Source organism: Bubalus bubalis, chromosome 13 (assembly GCF_019923935.1).
Source record: "Bubalus bubalis isolate 160015118507 breed Murrah chromosome 13, NDDB_SH_1, whole genome shotgun sequence".
In the NCBI taxonomy this organism is placed as follows: Eukaryota; Metazoa; Chordata; class Mammalia; order Artiodactyla; family Bovidae; genus Bubalus; species Bubalus bubalis.
In genome coordinates, this window is record NC_059169.1 from 67,894,980 (window position 1) to 67,907,827 (window position 12,848).

General features: G+C 39.1%; 1 protein-coding gene across 43 annotated transcripts in view; it reads right to left on the bottom strand.

Annotated features, from left to right (window-relative positions):
- Nucleotides 1-12,848, bottom strand: part of LOC102393852 (phosphatidylinositol 3,4,5-trisphosphate 3-phosphatase TPTE2) — a 60,857-nt gene that overhangs the window by 35,402 nt on the left and 12,607 nt on the right. For 10 of the 43 annotated variants that reach the window (XM_044926752.2, XM_044926750.2, XM_044926745.2 and 7 more), the window contains 7 exons: nucleotides 11,657-11,710; nucleotides 10,089-10,148; nucleotides 8,718-8,771; nucleotides 7,810-7,845; nucleotides 7,025-7,090; nucleotides 2,440-2,490; nucleotides 33-194 (listed from right to left, as the gene is read on the bottom strand). The exons of 2 other annotated variants lie outside the window; for them this stretch is intronic. In XM_044926752.2, the coding sequence (XP_044782687.2) occupies nucleotides 33-194; nucleotides 2,440-2,490; nucleotides 7,025-7,090; nucleotides 7,810-7,845; nucleotides 8,718-8,771; nucleotides 10,089-10,148; nucleotides 11,657-11,664 (437 nt within the window). In that variant the 5' untranslated portion in view covers nucleotides 11,665-11,710. The remainder of the gene's footprint in view (nucleotides 1-32; nucleotides 195-2,439; nucleotides 2,491-7,024; nucleotides 7,091-7,809; nucleotides 7,846-8,717; nucleotides 8,772-10,088; nucleotides 10,149-11,656; nucleotides 11,711-12,848) is intronic. 31 more of the 43 variants (XM_044926762.2, XM_044926753.2, XM_044926754.2 and 28 more) reach the window with 19 other exon arrangements.

Below are 12,848 nucleotides of genomic sequence, written 5' to 3' on the forward strand. Positions count from 1 at the left end.
TATGTGTTTTTTAAAAAACTAATAAAACTTACCCTTCTATAAACACTCGAAGAGAAACATCCATGAAAAAAAATAAAGCAATAGCAAAAGAAATTGAACGAGATTCCAAAGAAATATGTGTCGTGCCACTAAGGAAAATTACGTCTTTGATGATGAAGGCCATGTCCAGAAAGATCAGCAGGATTGCAAATATTCTATAACAAACAAATAGACTGAATAAGGATAAAGTGGTTTTTACACCGACAGACTAATTTCAGCCCAATGCTCTGATATCAAAATGTCATTATTTCAAATTAAACTGTTCGGTAGTAGGGAGAAATGCTCTGCTTTAGAGTGTCAAATTACTCTGAATGAAGTTATGGTTGCCTAGGGGGAAGGATGCTTTTGATGCTTTTGAACTGTGGTGTTGGAGAAGACTCTTGACAGTCCCTTGGACTGCAAGGAGATCCAACTAGTCCATCCTAAATGAAATGAGTCCCGAATATTCATTGGAAGGACTGATGAGAAATGCTCTGCTTTAGAGTGTCAAATTACTCTGAATGAAGTTATGGTTGCCTAGGGGGAAGGATGCTTTTGATGCTTTTGAACTGTGGTGTTGGAGAAGACTCTTGACAGTCCCTTGGACTGCAAGAAGATCCAACTAGTCCATCCTAAATGAAATCAGTCCCGAATATTCATTGGAAGGACTGATGCTGAAGCGGAAATTCCAATACTTCGGCCACCCGATGCAAAGAACCAATTCATTGGAAAAGGCCCTGATGCTGGGAAAGATCGAAGCCAGGAGGAGAAGGGGACGACAGAGGATGAGATGGTTGGGTGGCATCACTGACTGGATGAACATGAGTTTGAGCAAGTTCCGGGAGTTGGTGATGGACAGGGAAGTCTGCCGTGCTACAGTCCATGGGGTCACAAAGAGTCGGACATGACTGAGCAACTGAACTGAACTGAACTAAGGGGGTAGGATGGAGGAAAGGGAGAGTTAGGGAGTTTGGGATGGATACAGACACACTGCTATGTTTAAAATGCATAACCAACAAGGACCTACTGTATAGCACAGGGAACTCTGCTCAATGTTATGTGGCAGCTTGGATGGGAGGGAAGTTTGGGGGAGAATGGATACATGTATGTGTATGACTGAGTTCCTTCACTGTTCACCTGAAACTATCACAAAATTGTTAATTGGTTATACCCCAATACAAAACGCATCATTGTTAATTGGCTATGTGTGTATGCTAAGTCACTTCAGTCATGTCCAACTCTGTGCTATGCTGCAGACTGTAGCCTGCCAGGCCCCTCGGTCCATAGGATTCTCCAGGCAAGAATACTAGAGTGGGTTACCATGCCCTCCTCTAGGGATCTTCCCGACCCAGGGATGGAACCTTAGTCTCTTACATCTCCTGGGTGGTAGGCGTGTTCTTTACCACCTGTGCCGCCTTGGAAGCCCTAACCAGCTATACTCCAGCACAAAATAAAAAGTTAAAAAAAAAAAAAAAAAACCATTATTCCTATTTTCAAAAAATAAATAAATGACTCTGTTTTCACTCAATAGAAGCAGTCATCAGGAAAATAAATTTCCACTAAACCACTTCATGGTATTGTGCCCTTTTATAATAGACACATCAGACTGACACTCCAAGACAAAACAGGAAAACTACACTGGCTCAGTGGTCAAGAAATCTGCCTGCAATACAGGAGACTCAAGTTCAGTCCCTGACTTGGGAAGACCCCATGGAGAAGGGGATGGCTACCCACTCCAGTATTCTTGCTTGGAGAATTACATAGAGGAGCCTGTCGATTACATGTTAATGGATGGTTCTGGGCATGTAAGAAGGAATTCAATTTCATAAATATATACATGATTGAATTATAAAGTACCTCCTAAGCCTTTCTCTTATATATGCTAAACCCATTGTCCATAAGTTGATTATACTATTTGTATAACCTGTGAAGATAATCTTCAAAGCACTTTTTCACAATTGTAATGCAAATTAAAATATTATTGCTTTAACAGGAAGTAAGTATGTTGTGTGAATCTATAACACAGTATGAAATCTTACTATCATGTAGAAATGAACCATCTAAGTAAAATGAATCCAGAATTAAGGAGTAATTCTAGATGAATATTTACTAAAACACTTTCCTTATAACTACAGAACTTTGAAATGCATGTTTCATTATTTTGACTTTTACAGGTAGAAAAAGACATGTTAACGCATTACTATTAGACTTGGGTAAATACCATTTCTTCACAATTCTTAATATTCCACTTCAATTAAAATTCCAAGATAAATTAGATTGCATTAAATGGGGCACAAAGGTTATTTAGCAACATATTGACAGTGGAAGTGCCTTTCCCCCTCCCAGATCTTTTGCCATAAAAAATAATGATATTAAATGTAATATGTCTTTAATTACTTCCATCTCTAGAGTCTCACATACCTGAAAGTGAAGGATGATATAATTAAGTACACAATTCTCTTTATCTTGCTGCTGCAAATGGAAGTAAAAATAAGATTTCAGAGCTTATCTGAAATTATTTTTCAGGAAATTATTTTTTAAGTGTATCAGATTTCTCCTAACATGTAGTATGAATTTAACCAACCAAGGCCTTTATATTAACAAATATAATTTTTAAAGTACCTAGAAATTGCCCAACAAAATGCTTATTAGTAACTATGGCCTTCCCTGGTGGCTCAGTGGCAGAGAACCTGCCTGCCAGTGCAGGAGACTCGGGTTCAATCCCTGGGTCTGGAAGATCCTCTGGAGAAGGAAATGGCAACTCACTCCAGTATTCTTGCCTGGGAAATCCCATGGATAGACGAGTCTGGTGGGGCTACCATCCATGGGGTTGCAAAGAATCAGACACGACTAAAAATGTTTCCTGATTTTTTCTTTTACTTTGCTATATAGAATATATGTGAATAAAACACTAAACTTTGAACGTTTAGCAACACTTCTCTTGACTATAAAGCCCTAACCCCAACTTTACGGTAAGATTAAGCTTGGGGTCATCAACTAAAGCAACATAGCATGGAAACAGAAGGGAATGGTATAAGCTCAGTCTCCCATGAGCGAGCTGTGGGATCCTGCGCAAGTCATCAAACCATGGCCAGACCTGTTCTGTAGCAATAGAATAAGGGACTTCAGGGAAGCTCTCCTCTTGTAATCTTTATTTCTTGAAACAAGCCACCCCATGAATATGACAGTTAAACACTAATGAGACTCACATTGGGGGTGGCAAGTGCACTATGGGGGTAAGGAATTTTAATAAGATGCACTTCAAAGGAGAAACACCCTCGAGGCCGGGCTCCTGCCGTTAGTAGGAGAAGGAGACAGTTCTATAGCACCAGCAATTAGGCTTCATTTTACCATATGGCAGCAGAAAAGGTAGCCATCAGGGAACAATTTCTTGCCCTGCTAAAGCCTCCCACGAGAGCCCAATTCCACCCCCAGTGGGATTTGATCCCAAAGCAGTGCTCACAGTCTGTGCCCAAGACCAGAGAAGGGAGAGGATGGAGGCTGCACAGAACTGGGGCACCGGCAAAATGGGCCACAGATGGATGCTCTGAGGCTAAGCTGAGTGGTAAGATCTCCCCATTCCCTCTAATTTCTCCCTTCTCCACCAACACTCATCTCCCCTACCCAGGCTTGGGGAGCAAAGGTTGATGTCATCTGAGACAACAAAATCAGAAAAGCGGAGGAGGAAAAGATGGAACTTAGGTTTTTAAAAAATGTTTTGGTTCTCTGTGAATTACATCATAATGTGTGAAGTGTGCTGAACTCAAAAGGCTGGAAAAAGCAAATAAAACAGATTCTGGAAAGACTCAAAGAATATAATAGAGATGGATATGAAAGTCATTGAACAAGATATACATTTTTTTCAATAATGGGTTCATTCATTCAACCAAACTCAGTGAGTGCCTACTACGTGCCATGGCACCGTTGGAAGCACTGGAGATACAGCAGTTAAGATTTTCCTCCATCAGGATGTTTGCATTCTGTCTCGTGCAGACCATAATATAATAAATATATTCATGATATGTCACTAAGTAATAAGATTATTTCTAAAACAATGTAAGCATGATACTATACCCATAAACAAAAAACTTATAAGTCTGAAGAACCTTGAAGGGCATCTATTAAAAATTAAGAATGCCTATTTATTGCTTGTCTATATTTTCTGATTTTCCTAATAATTAAACTTTGCTGTTTGATTTTTGGTTTTTAGTGTAAAATGTATTTATGGTGCTTTAGCGTTTTAAAAGTACTTACATATTATTCTATTTTTATTTTTATAAGGTGATAATTGCGATAAGGATCACTAAATTAGGGCAAGGACAATGGAGGGAGGTACAGTTTTGATGCTGAGATAATGAAGTACTCACTTGGGAGAAAAACAGATTCTTACATTTTATACTTTAATAGAAAAGAAATTCTGGGCAGATGTTTTACTTTAATGTAGAAAATAAATTCAAAACAAATGAAATTTTGGAGAATATATTAGAATCATAGGTAGAGAAAGACTTTCTGACACTTAAAGCATAAATAATAAAGAAAGGTATAGATATATTTGACTGTGTGAGGATTATAAACTTCTATGGAGTGAAAATCTAGACAAAATGGGAAAAGCTACTTGCCCTTTTTGTGATATAAAAGTGATATATTTAACTTTTCTATCCAATGGCAGTGATAAACGCCCCAATTTTAAATGGGCAAAGGCAGATTGAAGACAATGAAATAAAAGTTCTATGAAAATAAGTATAAACAAAAACAATGTCAAATGAGCATTAGAACAAACATTCCCTGACATTGAAGAGATCACTGAGCTCGTGTGGGAAGGGAGTAAAAGAGCACACTGCATCTTCGTGTGGAAAAGCACGCTGAAATCAATAGCCTCACAAACATTTCCCTTGACAGAATTTCCATTGAGGAGAATTTTTATTTTAAAGAAATGTACAGAGATTTGGTCTCAAAATTAGTCATTTTTTGTAATAGTAAATGTCCTAAACAGCTTAAATGTCCAGAAATATCTGACAATTTAAATAACAATTTAAATGTTTACCATGAATTATTACACAGCTGTCAAAAGGAAGGTTGCAAGTTTAGAAATCAATAAATATATAATGGTGTAAATGCAAATGCATGGAAATATACTCATGATATATCACTAAGTAACAAGGTTATTTTTAAACAATGTATATCCATAAATAAAAATTCGTAAGCCTAAAGAATCTTGAAGAGCATCTATTAAAAAATATGAATGCCTATTTATGGAGGATTTATTGCTTGTCTGTATTTTCTGATTTTCCTAAAAATTGACCTTTGTTGCTTTTTTAGTTTTTAGTATAAAATTTATTTATGGTGCTTCAGAGTTTTAAGAGCATTTACATTTTATTCTACTTTTATTTTTAGTTTTATTGTATAACACCCAGTAGATATTCTAGATAACATTACTAGTTTACAGATAAATGATCTAAAATTTAAAGTGGCTTAATATTTCACCAAGTGTCCAGTGTATATGAAATGCCAAAGTGTGTGTGTGCTAGTTGCTCAGTTATGTCTGACTCTTTGCAACCCCATTGACTGTAGCCCACCAGGTTCCTCTGTCCATGGGATTCTCCAAGCAAGAATACTGGAGTGGGTTGCCTGTCCCTTCTCCAGGAGATCTTCCCAATCCAGATATCGAACCTGGGTTCGATATACAGACAGATTCTTTACCAACTGAGCCACCAGGGAAGCCCACTTAGATATCATAGCCAAGCACCAATTGCAAGTCTTACTCCAAAATCTAGTACCATCCCCCTAGTCTGAAACACCAGTGTCTCTCACACAGGGACTATTGCAAATGCCACACAAATCTATAAAGAAACATTTGTCACTTAAAAACCAAACTAACACTTTCTGTTTGTAAGAAGAAGGAAATGCTTGTCTTACTCAATCCTCAAATTTTGCCCCAGTCCTAGGCAGCCTCATTGCAGAAAATATAGTTAATATGCAGACATATCATTTAATTAAGTAGCAGAGTGAACTCTTCATTGATGGCCCATGATGAAAAGATACAGAAAAAGGAAATTCATGAGTAAGTTGAAGAACTATTTGTATTCATGAGTCACCCCTTTATTTTTCATTTTATCTTTGTCTAGACACCAACAGATTGCACCAGTAACCAGTTAATTTCTTCCTTAGCGCTACTCACTTCCCACCATAAATTCGAGTTGGTGAGTGGTTAAATAACTGGCCAAGAGAGAAGAAAAATCTCAATGAATAATTCTGAAGTCCAGACATATAGGATGTTTTAATTGAAGTATAATTGATTTACAACATTATATTACTTTCAGGTGTATAGCACAGTGATTAATAATTTTATAGATTGTATTCTATTTAAAGTCCCTGCAAAATACTGGCTATATTTCCTCGTGCTATACAATATATCCTTGTTGCTTATTTTATACATAGTAGCTTGGGGGAAAGGTCGAGTCAGACACATGAGATTTTAAAAACATGTCCTTGCAGTTGAGTACCAATGAAAAAGTGCCTTCAGATGAGTGCAACAAGAAGTACTCTCATGAGATTACTCAGACACAAGACAAAATTAATAAAATCCCAGTGGACATTAAGAGGGCCTTAATCAGCAAAACACATTTGCTTTTGCTGTTAGTCCTATTTGCTCTTAGACAAAAGTCAATAAAACTAGGAATTAGAACATAGCCAACAAAAAAGAGAAAGGAACACAACTGAAGAGTAAGTAGCATTCTGCAATCGATTAAGAAATTTTGTAGGACAATTCATATCTACTAAGAATATGTTCACATTTTAAAACTAGAAGAATATTCCACTTATGACTATGTAGAAATATTTTTTCAAGCATGGTACTTACGTGCAAATTCAAATACTCTATATCCTCCCTCCCAAACATCTTGCTATCTTTCCAAAGTTTTCCTTTTCACCTCAGCCTGAGCCCCATCTTCCAAAAGGTAAGAAATGCATCAACAGCTCCCTCCCTCCGAACTTCAAACGGACTTACTATTGTGGGTTGAGAAAGTCAATGTCTTCATCAACATCACTAATCTTGGACAGCTGTTCTATTATACTTCAACCACCAACAAATGCAAAAATACATCATTAGAGACTTGCTGCATGGAACAGTGATGTGAAAAATTTACTTGAACAAAAAGAATTCCTTAAATCTAAAGGGTAGTCAACATGACTTAGCTCACTGGAAGACCCAATCTTACAGAAAGAAATGTCGAAGTATTGTCTAGAAAATTCTGTATTCCTATGAATCCTTCCAAGACTGAATTTTGCAAATCTGTATTTCTCCCTCTGTCACTATAAGTCTGTATAAATCTCTGCCTTTCTCACTTTTTCTATATAGACTGAGAGATTAATACTCTCCAGATGGCACTGACCCAGGTAAATGATCTGAACAGTCTTGGATGACACTGTCATTGAAAGAGAAGCTATATCAAAGTAGCTATATCAAAGAAGATATATCAAAGTCAAAGACCTTTGATGTCAATTTATTCAGGTCAATATAAAAGGTTAAAAATGAACCTAGCATCAAATAATTAACTTTTTTGGCTGAAATTGGATACATTTGCTCTAGAACTTAAAAACTGGTTAAGCTCTAATATATAAATATGTTAATCGGTTATTTGGAAACTGGGCCCCTGCGCCACCTACTTTTCACATATTATGGATATCTTGTTTTCTCCTGGAATCAGGAGGCTGCCTGAGATGGGGACTCTGACTAACTGGATTTCATGAATTTCAACGTCCTCCTTCCCCTTTCCCTCATTTGTATCTCACCTTTCATCGATGCTTCTCATGTTACACAAGTCAGAGCTAAAGGATTAAAATGTACAAAGTAAGACTCCATACGTTTTATAGATTTTTAAATACAAGTTAGCTATAATTACTCTGCAATTGATAGTCTAGTTATCTGAAAAATAGCATTTTAATCAGTTATTTAAAACCTGGTATTTCATTTTTCTGTAGAAATGAACATTATTTATCAGTAATGAAAAATCCTAGTCATGTGGAAAAACTTAATACATCAAATGTTATGTACTTTACTCCTGAGCCCAATCCCCAAGTGTAACACCATTTTGTGATGAAATTTGCTTCAAAATTCACCTTCGGTTTGTAGGTACTCATCTCACTATAATTTTCTGCCTTCTCAAGTCCCTACACCGTCCAGCAACCTCTTATGAATCATAGATGTCTTTCCTGCCCTTGAGAGATACGGTCAAGACAAAGCAGGGGCTCCCTCCAATGTAATGGTGGGTTTGGGTTACCAGCCTCACATAGAGGCAGAGCTGTGGAAGGTGAGCGACATATTCAGGACCTATGATATACATATTTTTCCTGCTAAGGGCTCCCCTCTGCTCTCTGTCCACCAAGACCTTCTCCTGTCCTCTCCTGGCCCATGCATGGGCAATATGATGCTTTCCTCAGGGCTGTGGCTGCTCCCAACTAAGGGTAACAAAACAGACTAGCGGTAAGCAGACTCCTTTTATGACCTGTTTACTTTCCCCTAAATAGATCCAAAAAAGAAAGTAGCATGTTGAGGCTGGAAAAACAAAAATCTTAGCTAAAGTGTCCTGTTAACTCTGTATTGCCAGTAGCCCCTTCTCAGAATAAATTTCACAAATCTCAATACCCGCCCCCCAGCACCCCCCCCCAACCCCGCTTACTCTTATCTATATATATCTCACCTTTCATTGCAGGATTCAGCATAAGTTACTTTTTTCACCTTGCTCTGGTCACAGCTAAAAGATCAGAAATGCACACAGTAAGACTTTACATGTCTCCCTAGACTTATTTTTAAATGCAAATTAACTACAGAAAGAATAGTAGACTTAGTCACTCAGTTTTGTCTGACTCTTTGCACCAATCCCATGGACTATAGACCACCAGGCTCCTCTGTCCATGGCATTCTCCAGATAAGAATACTGGAGTGGGTTGCCATTTCTTTCTCCAGGGGATCTTCCCAACCCAGGGATCTGCAGATTACCTACAATTACTCTAAAATTTGGGCTTCCCAGGTGGCCCAGTGGTAAAGAATCCACCTGCCAACGCAGAAGACATGGGTTCAATCCCTGGGTCAGAAAGATCCCCTGGAGAAGGAAATGGCAACCCACTCTAGTATTATTGTCTGGAGAACCCCAGGGACAGTGTAGCCTGACGGGCTACAGTCCATGGGGTTGCAAAGAGTCATACACAACTGAGCTCACACACACACACACGTACTCTACAATTTAAAACCTAGTTGTCCCCAAAATAACATTCTAATCAGTCATTTGAAACCTGTAAACCAGGCTTTATATGATTATAATGAAAATCTTGGTCCTATGGGGCGAATAGATCAAGTTTATGGACATTTCTTGACACCTGAGCCCCTTCAGGAGTACAACCTTCTCCCTGCTTCAAAATAAGTTTCTCTCCTTTCTTGGCCCACTTTAGTAAAGCTTTGCACTCAGGAGTACAACCTTCTCCCTGCTTCAAAATAAGTTTCTCTCCTTTCTTGGCCCACTTTAGTAAAGCTTTGCACACAGGCATTTGGATAGCTTCCTAGGGGGTTTGACTGCTCCTAAGAGAGAGAAGGGGCTTCCCTGGTGGCTCAGTGGTAAAGAATCCACCCTCCAATGCAGGAGATACAGCTTCAATCTCCAATCCTTGGAGAAGGGAGAGGCTACGCACTCCAGTATTCTTGCCTGGAAAATCCCATGGACAGAGGAGCCTGGCAGGCTATAGTCCATGGGGTTGCAAAAGAGGCACAACTTAGCGACAAAACAATGAGAGAGAAACAGATGATTAAGAAGCATCTCTGTTATGACCTGTTTCTCTTTTATCCAACAAGATTTAAAAAAAAAAAAAAGATAAGGTACTTACACAGGCTACAGCAAAAAGATTTAGAAATAATGTCAAAGATGCTGTTATATCATGAATACTCCTACAAATGAACCTCTCAAATAGCAACCTCTCTCCCCTTTCCTCTGTTTCTCTCTCTCCTGGGTGCTCTCTCTCTGCATTTATGTGTTTTTTTTTAATACTTTTGTTTAAATCTATCTTTGTTTCTATCTCACATTTCAGTGGTAGGTCCATCAGCGGTAGGTTTTCCTGCTGCCAATTCAGTCAAGGTAGTGCTGAAGGATTAAAAAGGCACATAGTCAGATACCAAATAATTTTCCAGATTAAACTTTTTGGTTCAAATGTTTAAATTATGCTTTAACTTATAAGCTAGATAACCCTTTAAAAACCAGTGTGTAAATCTATTATTTGAGACCTGGTATGTCATTTTCCCCAGAAATGAGGCTTTATGAAAAGTCATATATATTTAATAGGGCTTCCCTGATGGCTCAGCCGTAAAGAATCTGTCTGCAATGAAGGAGACAAGGGTTCAATCCGAGTCGGGAAGATCCCCTAGGGAAGGAATTGACAACCCACTCCAGTATTCTTGCCTGGGAAATTCCATGGGCAGAGGAGTCAGGCAGATTAAGTCCACGGGGTTGCAAAAGAGCTGGACTCAGCAACTATACAACGAATATCTTAAACCTCTTAAAAAGGTAACGACTCAAGATTTAACTTCAGTTCTTTACTACTGAACCTAACCCAATGTATAACAGCCTTTGGGGGTGGAATTTATTTCAAATTCCTTTTGTAAGTACCCATCTTTCTTGACCAACCTAACTTCCTGACTATGTCTGGGTTCTGTAGGAAACCTACTGGTTTTTCCTGCCCTGAGATACGGTCAAGTAACCACAGGTCTGAGTCAGAGTCTCCATCCAAAGTGATCATATCATGGGCTTGGATTTGCATTATCAGCCTCACATGGTGGCTGAATCTGGAGGCTAAGGGACAGATCTGGGTCTATTAGCTCCATTCTTTTCTGTTGAGGCCACCTCTGCTTCCTGTCCACGCTATTACACTCTTACTATTTATAATTTACTATTATTCTCCTTGCTCCAGACAAGTTTTTCTCTTCCCCTGACCCACTCCAGCAGAGTTTCAGACATGGGCAATCTGATAGTTTCCCAAGACTTTGGCTGCTAGTAACTGAGATGTTAAGATCGGGAGTACGAAGACTCCGTGTCTTGTATCTCTTTTTTTACTTAATTTCAAAAGACAAAGAATAGGGATTTCCCCAGTGGTGCAGTGGATAAGAGTCTGCCTGCCAACGCAGGGGTCATGGGTTCTACCCCTGGCCCAGGAAGATCGCACATGTCTTGGAGCAGCTAAGCCCGCGAGTCACAACTACTGAGCCCAAGTGCTGCAACTCCTGAAGCCCGCACGCCCTGGAGTCTGTGCTCTGCAAAAAAAGAAGCCACTGCGGTGAGAAGCCTGCAACCACTAGGGGTAGCAGCTCCTGCTGGCAGCAATGAGAGAAAGCCCGCAAGCAGCAAAGACGACCCAGCACAGTCAAAAAATACATACTTTTTTTATAAAAGACAAAGAATATTCCACATAGAATCTCATCATGAGAGCACATTAGAAACAGTATCAAGGGAACTCTGTACCGCCATGGGTGCTTCTAAGGGTGAGCATCGCAAATGTTAATCTCTCTGTGTTGAGAGAGATATATTATAATTAAGATACATTATGCATGTATGTACATACATGTGTACATATTACATATGTATTTATTGTATCTCACTTTGCCATTTGGAATCTTGCAGATGACGCTGCTGTCAATTCAGTCAGGGCAGTGCTAAAGGATGAAAAACAGAGATAGCAAGATATCATATGACTTCCAGACTTTTACTTTTTTAGCTCAAATGTGCCACAGTTACTCTTGAACTTAGAAACTGGCTGGGTCATAGGAAATACGCATATAAATCAGTTCTTTGGAATCTGATATCTCATTTTCCCTAGAAATGATTCTGCATAGTTGGTAATAAATATTTTTGATCTATCAAAACAGTTAATGACTCAAGAATAAGTGCATTTCTTTACTCCTGAATCTAACCCAACGTACAGCAACCTTTTGGGGTGGCACTTATTTCAAGTTCAACTTCAATTTGCAAGTATACATCCCTCGTTCTCCACATAATTTCCTGTTTCTCAAGTCCCTTCATCACCCTCTAACTCCCCTCTATCACGGTTGTCTTTCCTGGCCCTCAGACACTGTAGATTAACTGCAGGCCTAAATCAGGGGCCCCTTCCATGTGATGTGGGTTTGGCTTTGGGGTACCAGCTTCACATGGTGAAAAGCTCTGGAGGGTCATGGACAACCTGGGTTCTATTAGCTCCATTCTTTTGCTGGAGATTCCTTTGCTCCCTGTCCACAACTAATTCCTCCTTACTTGAAAAAGTTTCTCTCCTCCCTTAACCCAGTCTCGTAGAGTGTCACTCATGGTAATCAAAGGTGACAAACATTAGAATTAAAAAGTCCCCCTCTGGGACTTGCCTGGTGGTCCAATTGTTAATACGCCTGCCCATGCAGGGGACACGGGTTCAATCCCTGATCTGGGACAATTCCACACACTGCCGGGCAACTAAAGCCATGCACCACAAGTACTGAACCCATGCATGCTAGAACCTGTGCTCACAATGAGAGAAGCCACTGCCGTGAGAAGCCTGCTCACTGAAATGAAGAGTAGCCCCTGCTCACCGCAACTAGAGAGAAACGCTTGCACAGAAACAAAGACCCAGTGCAGCCAAAAATAAAAATAAAAATTTTTAAAAGACCCCCTTTATGACCTGTCCATCTTTTTTCTACTTCAATTCAAAAGACAGGTGGGAGGGAGGTTTAAGAGCAAGGGGACATATGTATACCTATGGCTGATTCATGTTGATGTATGGCAGAAACCAACACACTATTGTAAAGTAATTCTCCAATTAAAATT